At 31.8% G+C, this 15,249-nt stretch overlaps 4 protein-coding genes across 10 annotated transcripts; 2 read left to right on the plus strand and 2 right to left on the minus strand.

The window, feature by feature from the left end:
- Positions 1-1,295: 1,295 nt before the first annotated feature.
- Positions 1,296-3,781, minus strand: LOC128876250 (exodeoxyribonuclease-like). Its single transcript, XM_054122436.1, has 8 exons — positions 3,526-3,781; positions 3,188-3,247; positions 2,716-2,982; positions 2,513-2,639; positions 2,295-2,438; positions 1,852-1,995; positions 1,568-1,748; positions 1,296-1,499 (listed from the first exon to the last, which is right to left on the minus strand). Exons 1-8 carry the CDS (start codon positions 3,595-3,597, stop codon positions 1,382-1,384), a joined length of 1,113 nt encoding a protein of 370 aa, XP_053978411.1. The 5' UTR covers positions 3,598-3,781; the 3' UTR covers positions 1,296-1,381.
- A 306-nt stretch (positions 3,782-4,087) lies between these two features.
- Positions 4,088-6,545, minus strand: LOC128876837 (translocon-associated protein subunit alpha). The gene is made up of 5 exons (XM_054123556.1): positions 6,342-6,545; positions 5,774-5,941; positions 5,438-5,697; positions 5,099-5,366; positions 4,088-4,767 (listed from the first exon to the last, which is right to left on the minus strand). The coding sequence occupies exons 1-5, from the start codon at positions 6,403-6,405 to the stop codon at positions 4,694-4,696; spliced, it is 834 nt and encodes a 277-aa protein (XP_053979531.1). The 5' UTR covers positions 6,406-6,545; the 3' UTR covers positions 4,088-4,693.
- A 273-nt stretch (positions 6,546-6,818) lies between these two features.
- On the plus strand, positions 6,819-9,842 carry LOC128876835 (PRKCA-binding protein). 6 transcript variants are annotated; one of them, XM_054123551.1, is made up of 7 exons: positions 6,819-7,048; positions 7,219-7,273; positions 7,388-7,525; positions 7,631-7,690; positions 8,203-8,521; positions 8,593-8,788; positions 8,875-9,842. In XM_054123551.1, exons 2-7 carry the CDS (start codon positions 7,233-7,235, stop codon positions 9,564-9,566), a joined length of 1,446 nt encoding a protein of 481 aa, XP_053979526.1. In that variant the 5' UTR covers positions 6,819-7,048; positions 7,219-7,232; the 3' UTR covers positions 9,567-9,842. The 6 variants fall into 6 exon arrangements, with proteins under 6 accessions (XP_053979526.1, XP_053979524.1, XP_053979527.1 ...); XM_054123549.1 differs by having other exon boundaries at positions 7,388-7,690; XM_054123552.1 differs by lacking the exon at positions 7,631-7,690.
- Positions 9,843-10,079: 237 nt separating this feature from the next.
- Positions 10,080-15,243, plus strand: LOC128877179 (intraflagellar transport protein 122 homolog). 2 transcript variants are annotated; one of them, XM_054124268.1, is made up of 16 exons: positions 10,080-10,288; positions 10,445-10,554; positions 10,626-10,746; positions 10,835-11,045; positions 11,130-11,203; positions 11,277-11,547; positions 11,643-11,804; positions 11,884-12,181; positions 12,316-12,686; positions 12,774-13,166; positions 13,275-13,689; positions 13,771-13,997; positions 14,110-14,494; positions 14,561-14,727; positions 14,812-14,973; positions 15,138-15,243. In XM_054124268.1, exons 1-16 carry the CDS (start codon positions 10,236-10,238, stop codon positions 15,222-15,224), a joined length of 3,507 nt encoding a protein of 1,168 aa, XP_053980243.1. In that variant the 5' UTR covers positions 10,080-10,235; the 3' UTR covers positions 15,225-15,243. The 2 variants fall into 2 exon arrangements, with proteins under 2 accessions (XP_053980243.1, XP_053980244.1); XM_054124269.1 differs by having other exon boundaries at positions 10,080-10,285.
- Positions 15,244-15,249: the final 6 nt, after the last annotated feature.

Below are 15,249 nucleotides of genomic sequence, written 5' to 3' on the forward strand. Positions count from 1 at the left end.
CCGCGAGTGCTATTAGAGTTGCGTTTAAGTAAATGAATATTGATCCCATCCGATTTGTTATGATTTAGAGTCTTGCTTTTGAATAAAGTCTTTCGCGTTTTCTTTCAGGGTAGTCTTGCGAATAATAATGAATCGCGTTTGCTATTAGTGTCGCGTCTGATACATCTCGTCCGTTTTGAAGTAACTTTGTATTTATAGTTAGGCCAAGAACAAAAAAAGAAGACCTCCAATGGATTTTTGTTTATATTTTTGAAGAATAGAGAATAATATACGTTTCTTCTGTTGCAGGTGACTGAACCAAATTCCGAATGGACTATTTGACAATAAAAACACTGTCATATAAAGTATACATTGTATGTTTCAGAAATCGTCGTCAGGTTAAGTCTTGGTGTCAATTTTTTTGTTTTAATTTTTTTTAATACATCCCCGGCCGGGAAGGGGGGGGGGTCACACAACACACACACACACAAAACATTTAGATTAAGGATAAAGGTGGCTAGGATGTGGTTTTTGTCTTGGCCACTCAATTTTTTTGGGTCTCCATATGCAGTAACCTCCACGTGGTGAGACCTGGACCCTCTATATTATTTGAAGTATGTAATTGCTAACTGCACATCGCCACTAAGGGTCAGATGACATTATTAATTCCATACCAAGTAATATGAGCTAATGGCTGCAATCTTTCTCGTTTACAAGTAAATGAAAATATGGAAACTTGGAATTAGAATCAACGCATATTGATGCTATTATTATCATTATTATTATAAAAGTCGATACTATATAAGACGTAATAAACAATGTCTTATATAAATATCTTATTCGTTTCTATTTCTATTCAAGCTACATAAGTTAGGGAATGTGCACAAGCAGTTCGAAGGATTTTCGTCGTTTCAAAAATTACAATTTTTGAAATGACGGAAATCTTTCAAATTCCGTGTGCTCCATAATGTCAACGTATTGCTTATAGGTAACCCTTTGCGCTCGAGTGGAGCCGCTAGGGCAACATATGTAATTTAAAAGTGATTTTTGAACGTACAATTTCAAAATTACTTATATCAAGATACAGCTAATTATTAATGGAAATAATATACATTGAGTCGTGAATGTTTTTAGATGTTTCTTTTCGAAGGAGAGTTTTTGGTTTTACAGAAATTTATTATAAAAATGGGCTTGATTTCATTCTATAGAAAAATGCCTCGAGCGCAAGGGGTTAATATTTGGATTAATTAAAGATAAATAACATCTTAATATCGACAAATGTATATATTAAATCTAATAAGTTTCTTGCATATAAATAAGATATTCTATAAATAATTTTATTCTCAAAAAACAAAATATATTAAGTACAATGATTATAATTCAAGCACACGAAATTTTTTTCTTATATATTAATGTAAAGAACAATTGGACAGTGATCACTACCGTATACCTTGTCTCTAATAACATTATCACAAACTTGATCTTTAATTCGTTCAGATACCAAAAAATAATCCAATCTCCTGTGTAAAAAGATCTATTGTAATATAAAGATTCGTATAGTAGATTGAATAGCTGTTTGTATACTCACCATCCTATGTTCTTAGTACGCGCATTAGCAAAATATGACCAAAATGTATAAGCACCAGTTTTCTCAGGATACAAAGCTCTAAATGTATCTACAAATCCTGCAGCTAAGAAGTCTGTCATACCTTCTCGTTCCTCTTTGGTAAATCCAGCATTTTTTGTATTTGTCTTAGGATTTGTGAGATCTGTACATCATAGAAATAAAGAATACATAAAATAGCCTATAAATTTTCATGAAATTACGTTTACAATAAAATCATATTACACAATATTTTGAGATAGTATTACCTATTTCTTGATGTGCAACATTCATATCACCACAAATAATGACTGGTTTCTTTTCATCCAGCTCTTTAATATAATTCTTGAAAACCTCATTCCACTGTAATCTTTTTGGTAATGTTACCAACTTTTGGCCAGCATTGGGAACATCTGCAAAATTGTTATATTTCAAGAATTGTATTAAATAGACTGCGGATCTTTATGCAAAAAAAAACCTTCGCAAAGATGCCTACAAAAATTGAACCTAAATAGGAATTTATTTTATTCTGCAAATATTATAACATGAACTTTACTTTCAATCTTTTTTATATTTTTGCATATTGTTTGCATTTTGTAGTTTCTTGCACATTCAAATTTCTTATAAATGCATAAACATCCGCAGTCTAGTAATAAACTTTGGTACAATAGAACTGTAATATTAAATCTATCGGTATTAAATAATAACTTACAAACATTAAGTAGATAAAACTTGGGGTATTCTGCCATAATTAGCCTGCCTTCATCATCAAATTCAGGATCATCTAGACCATATTTTACATCAATTGGTTTCTCTTTTGAATATAAGGCAAGACCACAGTAGCCAGATTTTTTACCTATACATGCCACACGATTAATTTTAATTTTTATTAATATAAATTCAAGCATGACAAATACTAAACATTCTTACTGTCAAGAAAATAACGGTGATATCCGCTCAACTTAATTTCTTCTGGTAATTTATCTTTATTGCATTTAGTTTCTTGCAGTGCAACTATATCAGCATCTTCTTTTTCAATATATTCAATTCCACTTTTCTAAGTAAACATAACAATAAAATATTATGAAATTCCATAACAAAAATCGGATAATAAAATAATGTAGTATTCGTACTTTAATAACTGCTCTTATTCCAGAAACATTCCAGCTAGAAATTTTTAAATTATACTTATTTCCTTCCGCATTTAATTTCTCACATCCAAAGTCGATTTCATCCCAATTCGTATCTACTTTATTCATCATCTGCTTTGGCTCTGTCTTGGCACGCTTCGGTGCAGGTTCTTCATTATCATTTCTAGCACGTTTAGATTTTTTACCAGACACTTCTTGTGCTTTCGACGCCTTACTTTGTTTTTCATTTTTGGTTTCTGTAGAGTTTGCCTAGTTTTCGAATGGAATCAAAATACATATCTTTAACAAAGGACTTTGATATCCGGGCACTTTGAATTAGTTAATAATGTATTCTTTATTTCAATAAAAATAATAAAATTATCGATCTGTAAAATTGCATATCTTGATGCTGCATTGTTGTATTATAAACTAAAGAAAGGATATACAGAAATAATAAATGACACAAATGTATAACCTTTGAACCTCGACCACGTTTTGGCGGCATGCCGGTTGTCTTGATGCACGTGAACAGACGCTACGAATTATTGTATTAATATTAACACGACAATAACAATATGAAAGTGATTCTCTTTTAATATTGTTCCGTTTTATTAAGAACTAATCAATGTAACCACTATCTCGGTTATTTATTACAAAAATTAACAGATATATCCAGGTGTATCTGACAAAGAACAACGACTCGATCTTCAACGAAGTTTGAAAACTGCGCGTTGCCACGAAATTTGGCATGTTGAACAAATAATCATATAATTACTCGATATAAAAAATTAATTTCTTGACAAAAATTATTACATTTCTCAATGAAAGACCAACGTTCGTAAGTAACGGAAAATTTTGAGATTTATAAATGAAATGAGAAAACATCTTTGTTTACAAAACAAACAATCACGTCAATATCGATATTTTGGACCGAATCATTTGTTGTGATTGTTTGTTGCTATATACAAAGTGTTTTCAAGTTAAACAATGAAGATAATATAAAAGTGTTTTTCAACAGCAAATGTTTCCAATTAAATTTTTTAATAATTGAAAACAAGGATTGTCTACATTTAGTGCTTGAAAACATGTTCGTGGCGTCTCCTACCAACTGACTGTTTACTAAAATTTGTTTACATGCAGAATACCGGCAAATTTAAAGAAGGTGAACCAGAAACAGCGCACTTTCTCCAGTCTACCTTCTGAAATATATAAATTTTTTTAAAAATTTAAATATAATTCAGAGTAGAAACGTATAAGATGTTTATATAACAACATTTTTACTTTATCTTATATACTCAAGACTTTTATAATAAGACACTTCTTATTTAGATAAATCGATAGTCCTATTTTATTTTTGTTACATTATATAAACAAGAAAAACAGAAATATTTTGTACAAAATTGTGATTTATTGAAAGTACATCTTTTTGCAAATTGTTACAAGTAATGAACATGATCATTTGAATTTGATTACAATATGTATGTATAAATTTATCTTGTTCTTAATGATAGAGAATTAAGACATTTAATGTCATTCGTGACAAATTTATATGATGCGTAAATTTTCAAGTGAAATATTTTAATTACAGTCGAATGTCAAATCATAGAATATTAATTTGGAAAAAGAATATCAAATGAAATAATAGTTGCAAGTTGATCGCATAATAATAGCACGATAGTTTCAATCGCGGGGAATTAAAACTTCTCGTTAACTCGTACCCTTTCGTTGCGATATTATGACATTGTTTAATAATATTATTCGCAAATTATAAAATCTATTTTATAATTTTTCATTATGAGCAATAATGTAAAATTGTTGTCTGAAAAATTTGAAGCAGGTAGTTGCGGGATCTTTGTTCTCTGCTTGGTTTATCATTGACAAATGGATTCAACAATTTTCTAGTAAAAATTGTTACAAACATGAAATCGTTCTTCCTACCTATCCACTTTAAATAATATATATACACGTGTATTAACATAATTCAGTCATCGGAATCACCTGTTCGTTTAGCTCTTCGTTGTCTAGGACTCTGTTTTGGAGTTCTTGGAGACTTATCTGTGAAAATATTATATTTAATTATTAAACATGAACAAATATCTAGTTGTTTTGTAGTATCATTGATAACGAGCGGAGAACAATGTTATTACATCACTTTCCAGAACATTCGCAAATTTAATTTCTTTTTTTTTCAATGGAGAGACTATAATTAATGTAATAAAAATATTAAATTATTCTTTAATTCGATTACAATTTTTCTCTGACAAAAATTTCGTACAAGTATCGAAACATTGAGAAAAGCAAAATGTATTTGTGAATGTTCTGAGAAGTCTAATAATAGTATAGTAATTATTGTTGTGTTACATTTAAAACATAATACAATACTTACTAATTCTATTCAAAGTTTCTTTTGGCAACCAATCGTAATCTACATTGTTAGGATTGGATGTACCCATTTCCATAGGTATTTTACGGGTAGTAGAAGATCGAGATTTGCGGCCCAGAGACGACAGAAGCTGTTGCCCTCCTACGAGCGTTAATATTACACATGCAGCGAGGAATACATACAGAAAAACAGTTTCTCCATCGAGACCATCGTCTAATTCTATAATCTGTACTGTTTCATTATAAACAGCCTCGCTGAAGTTGATGCCATTCTATAAAGAAATATACGTTATTAATGTTTTGAATTAACGTTAGAAAATATCAAATAATATTTGATACATACACTGTCTCTGTAATTCAGATTAATATTGAAACCAAAGGGCCTTCCGGCAAGGTTCTCTGATGGAAGAAACGTATATGCCAAAGTTGCCTCATGTTTTGGCTTCACAATCTTGTTATATGCAACAGTTGAAAAGTTCTGAATATAAAAGTTAAAATCCATTGCATAACGAAAAGATGCATCTAACGATTCAAGAACAAAATCAGATTCACCTTTATTGGTGAAACCAACAAGTAATTCGACTAAGTTCCCAGCTGGTAACTCTAAAAAATACGAATTAACTATTAAAATTACAAATAAACAAAATACACTATAATCAAAGGAGAATTATATATATACCCAACGTTGATAATCCATTGTAAATAGGTTTAGTAAACAATATAGTAGTATCAGCATCAGGTGATGCATTAGTTGTCTCTTCTTCAGGTTCTTCATCCGTTATTACAGAATTTTCTTCTCCTTCTACATCCACTATGTCGTCTATATTTTCATCTTCTTGAGCATGAACTGTAATACAAAATATATATATAATTCGTCCTAATCGAGCAACAAAATAAACATGTAATTCATATATCGTTCAACAAAGTTGACTACGTTAGACTCGAAACTTATTAATTATATTAAACTCATAATTAATAACGTGAATATCAAAAAGTTCTTTTGAACAATATGTTTTTCAACAGAAGTTTGTTGTTAACTACTCGAAACTTTATTTTCAATTTAAACGAAACTACACATAAAGGTTGTAGTTTTCTTTCGATAAAAATTATACATACATCAGCTGAAAAACCATCGAGAACGATAAATGAAAATTTATTCGTGTCAAGGCGTATCGTATACACATAGCACGAATATAAACTATAAACTGAAAAGTGTATTTCCAATAACACTCTATATTTCACATTACCTCTGTTCACAGTGAGAATAATCGGCGAAACGAGTAACAATAAAAAAATGCTAAATTTCTTCATTTTGTTGCGTTATTTTTAAACTAACTATTCTGTTATGAATAGGAATTTATTTCACTTCAAACCACTCACTTCACAATCGACACCGGACTACACGTTTCGGCATAATACTAGAGCCTACCATTGCTGTTTGCGACGTGGAAGCTCAGCGGCGTAGTCGTCAATTCTACAACGTGGAACATCAACGTTTGGTTGGCATGAAATAGTAACGAACGACCACGAATAATTTAATGCTACCAACTTGATAGCTTTAACTACTCGTCGAATAAATCTCGAATAATTGAGCAAAATTAGAACGAATCGAAAGATAATAATGTATTATTTATTATGCTTGATTCTGTTGACGAAACAAAACTTCGATAAATAAAGTTACGGCGACAGAATGTCATTGGACAACTATCTTTGCGTTATCGCTATTGTATAATCTTTAATAAAACAATAAATAATTTGAAATTATATGAAATAGTCAAAGTTCATACGTGTATACATAAGAACTGAATGAGTTAAAGAATTGTTTCTATTGGTCGTTCATTAGAACTGGCTATTAGAATTTATGTAGAATTGTCACCAATTGTCACTGTCACTTTTCAAAAGTTCCTTTGACAGATAACCTTAATATATTCTCCTCTTTAAATAATATAAACAGGTACAACGTATTTCATTCATAATGTTATCATTGAAAAAATATTTACTCTAAATGCTCTAACAGAATGTCATTAAGAGCACGACTCCTTCTACCTTTACTAAATTTATTTGTTTGTTTATTAACAAAGCTATATATATACACGCGATGGTATAAAGTTTATTATATTGCAGATTACAGTGTAAGCATGGATTACGATGACGATTTCTTCTTCGAGGAGGATAAGATGTTCGTTTCATAAAACTTTTTCATTTCTTACTGATCTGTGTTACAACTTCAATTTAAATGTGCTTCTCTCTTCTTGCAACATGCATGTCTGTTTGCCACGGTGCGGTGGAGTAGTTTGAAGGATCAAACACTTTTACCTCCAGATAACGTTACTTTGAGTGAATCTAACGATCAGGAAAATGACTTTTTACTATTAACCACTGTACCATCAGCTAATGCCCAATCACAATTCGCTATGAGGGAGGATCGCATGTATGCATTGTTGTGTTCACTATTCTACGTTTTATTTAAGTTCTTTTTTCTTACAAATTTGATATATTTCACATTTGTTTTTTGGTTTATTATCACGAGATATAGACCAGATGTAGAACTGGTCGCTCAAGATCAGTCTCTTCATCATCTACTTGGCACTGCTATGTAAGTTTTGATGATGATGATGATGATGATGATGTGCTTGTCATTAAACTCATACCGATGTTTAATACAATTATGGTATATTATATGATGTAGTTACATAATATAGTATTTTTTATTATAATATCTATAAACATGTAGTTATTGTTAGACGGTCTGGTGAGAATTTCTTGAATATTTATGTAACATTTATATGTGTATTCAAGTTTTACCATTACTTAATTAACAAGTATAAATTATCAACAGTACCTTATATTTATTATACTTATTTACTACCAGTATTGAACTATTTATATTTAGAGAAAAGTTTATTTTGTAGAAATAATTTATAGCTAACGGTATGTAACTCTATGCATGAAGCAGCATATTAGTTTTTTTTTTTGCTACATAATTCTTATAGATGTGTCTATTACATTTGTTATGTATTTATCTAAAAAATGTACAGTTATTATCCAAAATAGATATTGAATTCGGTAACGTTTTATATGTTTCTTTTATTGTATTGCTTTATGCAGGGGTATGACGATTACTTCGGGCAACGTTGTAATACAAAAAGACAGCAGTAATCTTATAGGCATAAGCATCGGAGGCGGAGCACCGTTGTGTCCTTGCTTGTATATTTTACAAATTTTTGATAACACGCCTGCGGCTATAGACGGCACTTTGCAATCAGGAGATGAACTTGTAGCGGTAAATGGATCGTCGGTTAGAGGAAAGACAAAAGTAGAAGTTGCAAAAATGATCCAATCTTGTGACTCTCAAGTCAGCATCAATTATAATAAACTACACGCCGATCCCAAACAGGGTCGTACTCTTGATATAGCTTTAAAAAAGGTTTATATTACACATACGTAGTCATATATTTGTTTAATAATGCTCTCTCTAACTAAAAAATTGAATTCCAGGTGAAACATAGACTAGTAGAAGGAATGGGAAGTGCAACAGCCGATGCGCTCGGTTTATCGCGTGCTATTCTCTGTAACGATGCACTCGTACAAAGGTTAATGGCATTGCAGCGTACAGAAAATTTATATAGAGGTCTTGTTTCTCATGCTCAATCTACTCTACATGCATTTTTCGACTTAACGCAAATGTACAAAGGTACGTTAGTAAATTTGTTGTGATTCTGAATTTCTATAGATTGTAACAACTGAAATTAAATTACTTAACATTGGTACACGTTTCAGTATTCGGAGATGCGTTTGCCGCGATAGGAGTAAGAGAACCACAGCCACGAGCTAGCGAAGCTTTCAGACAATTTGGTGAACAGCACAGGCAAATGGAAAAGTTTGGTGTAACGATGCTAAAAGCTTTAAAACCCATATTAAACGATTTAGGCACGTATCTTCACAAAGCTATTCCAGATACTCGGTTAACTATCAGCAAATATGCCGATGCAAAATTCGAGTACCTTTCGTATTGTTTAAAAGTAAAAGAATTGGACGACGAGGAACAAAGTTACGCGGCGCTACAAGAACCTCTCGATCGAATGGAAACGGGCAATTACGAGTATCGTTTGGTTTTAAGATGTCGACAAGAAGCTCGCGCAAAATTTGCAAAACTTCGATCAGATGTACTCGTAAAACTCGAGTTGTTAGATAATAAACATGTTCAAGATGTCGTGTGGCAATTGCAAAAATTTGCATCCGGCTTAGGAAAATATTATTCTAACGCGAGAGATTTATTATCTGCCGTGACATTGTTTCCCGTAGAAGTTGACTTGTCGCATTCTGCATTTCAATATAAATCTACCGGACCTCAGACAATAGCCGACGGAGAAGACGTAGATGAATTTGAACCCGAGGAAAAATCAAATAACGAAGAGCTTCTTATAGATACGCAAAACTTCCCACTTATATCAGAATCTGATAATATGTAGCAAAAATAGTAGTACGCACCATTATTAAAATTCTTAAAGATAATAATTGGTGTGGGACAAATTTTCTAATGTACATTTTTTTTTTTTGTTATTTCGAATATAACAATCCATATTCCATTTTCAAAATACCATTCCATTACAAAAATTGATACCAAAGATTATTATTCTAAGGAAATATATATGTATAATAGCTATGTGTACAAAATTATGTATATGTGTAGTACATTTAACGTATATGTTAATTATATGTTTACAATAAACATTAATTGTAAGGTCGAGAAATGCATTTGTTCAATTTTTAATTCCTGAAATAAACTTTTCCATGTTTTAGATAAGAAAAATGTAGTCACAAGCAACAACTGTTGCTTGTTTACCTTTAGACTACGTTATTTTCTATTGTCTGGTATGAAATAATACAAAATACTACATAAAAAAAGTATTTGTCAGTCAATATTTTTTATTACGTTATGATTTAGTTTTGTTATTGCATACAAAATACCCAATATAAAATATTACATATGATCGCATACGATGTTTTCTTTTTTTATGTCCGAGCCGCCATTTTAATAGTTTCCGTGGAAACCATGAAAACAAACGTACATACAAAAACAATGTCAATAATACCTTGAAATTGAACTGAAAGATTGTTTCTTTATTGAAATATAAACAATGAAGACTGTGCCAGCATGGGTTGACAAGGTTCAAGACAAATCGGAATGGTGGTAATTTTAGCAAATCTTTTCTATAATAACAATATTATAATTGATCACTACAAATTTTATAAAACAACGATTGAGCGTTGAATTAAAAATGATTTTTTAACTGTATTATTTTATTTAATTGACTTCTCATTAATACGGTTCTAAACATTGTTTCAGTATATACGACTTATGTTTTAATCCAGATGGTACTCAGTTAGTTATTGCTGCTGGTCAGCAAGTTTTGGTTTACGAGACCACTGAAGGAGCTTTGATTCAGCCATTAAAAGGTAAAGCGAATAGTATATGTTTAATCTTCTCCTAGAGGATTGAATATCATATTTGTATTTATAATTTGCAGGGCATAAGGACATAGTTTATTGTGTATGTTATGCAAAAGATGGTAAAAAATTTGCATCTGGAGGTGCAGATAAAAGTGTCATTATTTGGACATCAAGACTGGAAGGTATCCTCAAATATTCGTAAGTTAAATATTTTTCTACAGAGTACTATGGAGTTTAATTTAATTAATTGAAATGGATTATTTATTGTAATATGATTTTCTATTAGTCACAATGAAGCTGTTCAAGCTATGCAGTTCAATCCTGTATCGCATCAACTTTTGAGTTGTTCTCTATCAGACATAGCATTCTGGTCTCCTGAACAAAAAGCAGTTGTGAGACATAAATCCAAAGGAAGAGTGAACTGTTGTGCTTGGACAAGCGATGGTCAATATTTAGCCATTGGATTGGCAACTGGCTATGTCTCCATTAGAAATAAGGTTTGTTTTTACTTTAATATACATACATAATTAGTTAAAAATTTTTCTGTGATTCAATATAATTAAAATTACTTTGAATTTTAGAATGGAGAAGAACAGATACGTATAGATAGACATAGCGAAGTACCAATATGGAGTTTACTTTGGAATCATCAATGGTTATATGTTCTTACTTACATACAGAACTAATATACGACATATTGCGATATTGAATTTCTGAATTATTCACAGGGAAAATTCTACAGACGTCCTCTGTATCGCGGAATGGAATGGAACTATATCTTTCTATTCGATCGCGGGGAAACCAATTGGAAAAGACAGATTATTAAATTTCATTCCTCTTAGGATGTGTAATTTTGCAGGTGGTCAATACATTTTGATTTCAGGAAGTAATAAACAATGTATATTAATGACGTATGACGGAATACAATTAATGAATGTTGGTGGTACATTTTCCTCTTGGGTTTGGAGTTGTGCTGTACATCCAACTTCTACGCATATTGTGAGAATCTATGTATTCTTATTTATACGAGTAGTTCAATTTTTATTGTGTGTTACATAATTACTTATTAAACAATTTTTCACCTCGCAATTTAGGCCTTAGGTTGTCAGGATGGTACTATAACATATTTACAATTATCATGGAACGTTATACATGGACTGTATGGAGATAGATACGCGTATAGGGAAAATATGACCGATGTAATAATACAAAATTTGATTACCGGTGAAAAAGTTCGAATCAAATGTAAAGATTTGGTAAGTACTGTTATTAATCTAACAGTAATACTGGATAACGAGAAATAACGCGTTACTAGTATTATCATTTTAATTTCAGATTTCCCGCATTGCTGTATATAAGTCTAGATTAGCCGTTCAATTATCAGAACGCGTGATAATTTATGAACCAACAAATTCCAATGATGGAATGCATTATCGTATATGTGAAAAATTGAATCAAGCTCTGAATTGTAATTTATTAGTTGTCACGGCAAACAACTTAATATTATGTACAGAAAGAAGATTACAAAGTTTATCTTTAAATGGAATCGTAGAGAGAGAATGGATACTCGATGGATTTATAAGTTATATCAAAGTTGTTGGTGGACCAGTTGGTCAAGAATGTTTAATTGCAGGTTTGTATCGTGAAAAGGTTCATACATCCAGACCATCTGATTGGTTACCAGTGCATGGAAAATTAAATATCTCCATTCCTTGTCAATCTATGAGAAAATTCATTAATAAATGTTTTTTCCATATCCCTTTTTAGGTTTGAACACAGGGTATATAGTAAAAATATATTTAGATAATCCCTTCCCAGCACACTTGACAAAAATCGAAGGTTCTGTAAGATGTCTCGATGTTAGTTCGTTAAAAGAAAAGCTGGCAGTTGTCAGCGACCAAGGAGTCCTTTATATATTCGATTTGTATGCAGAGGAAAAACTTCAAGAATTCCAAGATGTAAACAGTGTAGCATTTAACAGCAGCTTCGAGGATATAATGTGCTTTTCAAGTGGAGAGTATTTGGTAATTAAAGTAGGAAACTTCACGGAATATAGACAAAAATTTACTGGGTTCGTCGTGGGTCACAATGGATCGAAGGTTTACTGTTTAAATGGATCTAGTATTATTACAGTGGAGGTAATTTAACGAAACCCATATTCATGATTCCGTCGTAAGTGGACCAATATTATGTATACTAATAAGTTAACTATCATATGTTTACAGGTTCCATTATCTCTATTCATGTACCAATACCTAGACATTGGTCTTTTTTCTCATGCTTATCATATAGCATGTCTTGGGGTAGCAGATTCAGATTGGTTTGCTCTAGGCACTAATGCTTTGGAACATCTAGAACTGAATATAGCATATTCTGCCTTTGCTAGAGTTAAAAATCTAAGGTACATAGAAATTGTATCCGAAGTAGAAGAAAAATTAAAATCTGGCGAATGGGGAAGAGAAGCATGCATGGCTACCGCTGCTGCTGCTATGGGAAAATTGAAAGAAGCTGCAAAACTTTATCAAAAAGCTGGTTTACAGCAACACGCGTTGACCATGTATTCCGATTTGCGTATGTTTGACATTGCACAAGAATTTATTGTTAGCGGAAACAGCCAGGTTAGCGACGTACTTATTTATGCCTCGATATTACAAGAAATACAGTATAACGTCAATATTGTAAGACCTAAAATAATGATACGAACTTTGTTTTGATCATTCATTTAGGACCGCACAATATTACTTCGCAAAAGAGCAGAGTGGGCCAAAAGTCTCGGCGAACCTCGTGCTGCTGCGGAAACGTTTCTCTCAGCGGGCGATGTAGATCGTGCCATTAACATAATTGCAGAGTATGGTTGGATCGATATGTTAATAAAAGTGGGCAGACAACTCGATAAATCAGACAGAGACAATCTAACTGTAATCGCTAAGAAGTTAAAGAAATTAGGTGCAACCCATGGGGCAGCTGAAATTTTTGGTCGTTTGGGAGATGATCCTGATGTAGCAGATGTTTTAGTGGATGCTCAAGCTTGGCCTGAGGCTTTTGAATTAGCTGAAAGAAATCCCAAACTGAAAGCAAGGATATATGGACCGTATGCTAGATGGTTAGCAGAGACTGGCCATTTTTCCGAAGCGCAAGAAGGTGAGCACACTTTGTGCACATTTGTAACTAAACAAAATTTCTTCCGTTTAATTTGTTCATAAATTGACCATTCGTCTTTAGCGTTTCAGATAGCTGGACAATCAGAAGAATCTATAATGGTACTGACAATGTTGGCAAAAAATGCTGTTACCGAGAAAAGATTTCGCGATGCCTCCTATTTTTATTGGCTACTTTCTCAAATTAGTTTAAACCTTAACAGAAGCACCGACGAATTACAAATAATGTTTTCTCAGTATTACGAGAAGGCTGATATATATTATGCTTATCACGAAGTCCACAAATACGTTGTAAGTGGAAACCTTGATAAAATATTATTTTACTTTAATTTAATTTTAATATATTACCTTCTTTTAACAAATTATAATTGTAATTACAATAAGAACAATAATAACTTTTTAGGAAGAGCCGTTCACGTCGCTAATGCCAGAGGCGCTCTTCAACATTTCGCGATTTCTTTTAACGAAAACTCATAATATGCAAATAGAAGGAGTCTCGAGGTTTATTATAATGTATACTTTGTTAAAACAAGCTTCCCTTCTTGGTGCTAATAAATTGACGATGCAATTACTCGAGAAATTACGTAAAACAAGAATTCCAGCAAGTCAACTTGGTCAATTGGAAACTTCAAACTTGATAGCTCGAGCTTCCCCTTACAGAGATCCCGAGGAACTTATGCCACTTTGTTATAAGTGTTCAACTTTTAATCCTCTCTTGTCGCTAGATAATCAACAAGGGCATTGCGTGCAATGTCGATTAAAATTTCAATATTCCTTTATAATGTTTGGTAAGTGTTATTTAATTGCGCGTACGGATCCCTTCAAAAAATTAATTTCAAAATAAATAATTTCAGAAATCCTGCCATTAGTCGAATTTGATTTGGAGGAAGATATTTCGGATGAAGAAGCAGAAAAGTTAATAAATGAATCGTTATCATTAACTGACAGTATGACGGATAATGATCAGCTTACCATTACTTCCGAAGTAGATATGTTTACTGCACGTTTAATGAAATACGAGGTATACGATATATTTTTCATACATCGCGATATTTATTATACAAATTTTTTGTTTAATTCCAACTCACTAATTGCGTTGTTCTAGGAAAAATCGAGTACTTCTACTATAATTGTGGGAAGAAGTGTTTTGAAGAGCATGGATCCGTGTACTGTATTAATCGTAAAGTGGCCAAAACCATTTAAAACGAGATATTTTAAAAATCTTTTACCTGATCTACAAATTACTTTCTGTAAATCTTGTCTAAAGGTACGAAAAATATTTCACACTTTCTAATAAATAAATGGTACATGATATACATATTTACAGTTCGTCTCTTTAGAATTTATAAAATTCTCATTTGCTTCTTGTATAGCAACATAATAATAGCATACTTTGTAGGAATGATAATAATTTTCCATCATTGTTTTCAGCTATTTCATTTGGATGACTATGAACTGGCTTTATTGCGATACGGGCACTGTCCATTTTGTAGAACGTTAAATAAATCTTCCGATTAAAATTATTCTTTTAATTAGAGATAGA

The sequence above is a fragment of the Hylaeus volcanicus genome, chromosome 5, assembly GCF_026283585.1.
Source record: "Hylaeus volcanicus isolate JK05 chromosome 5, UHH_iyHylVolc1.0_haploid, whole genome shotgun sequence".
NCBI lineage: Eukaryota > Metazoa > Arthropoda > Insecta > Hymenoptera > Colletidae > Hylaeus > Hylaeus volcanicus.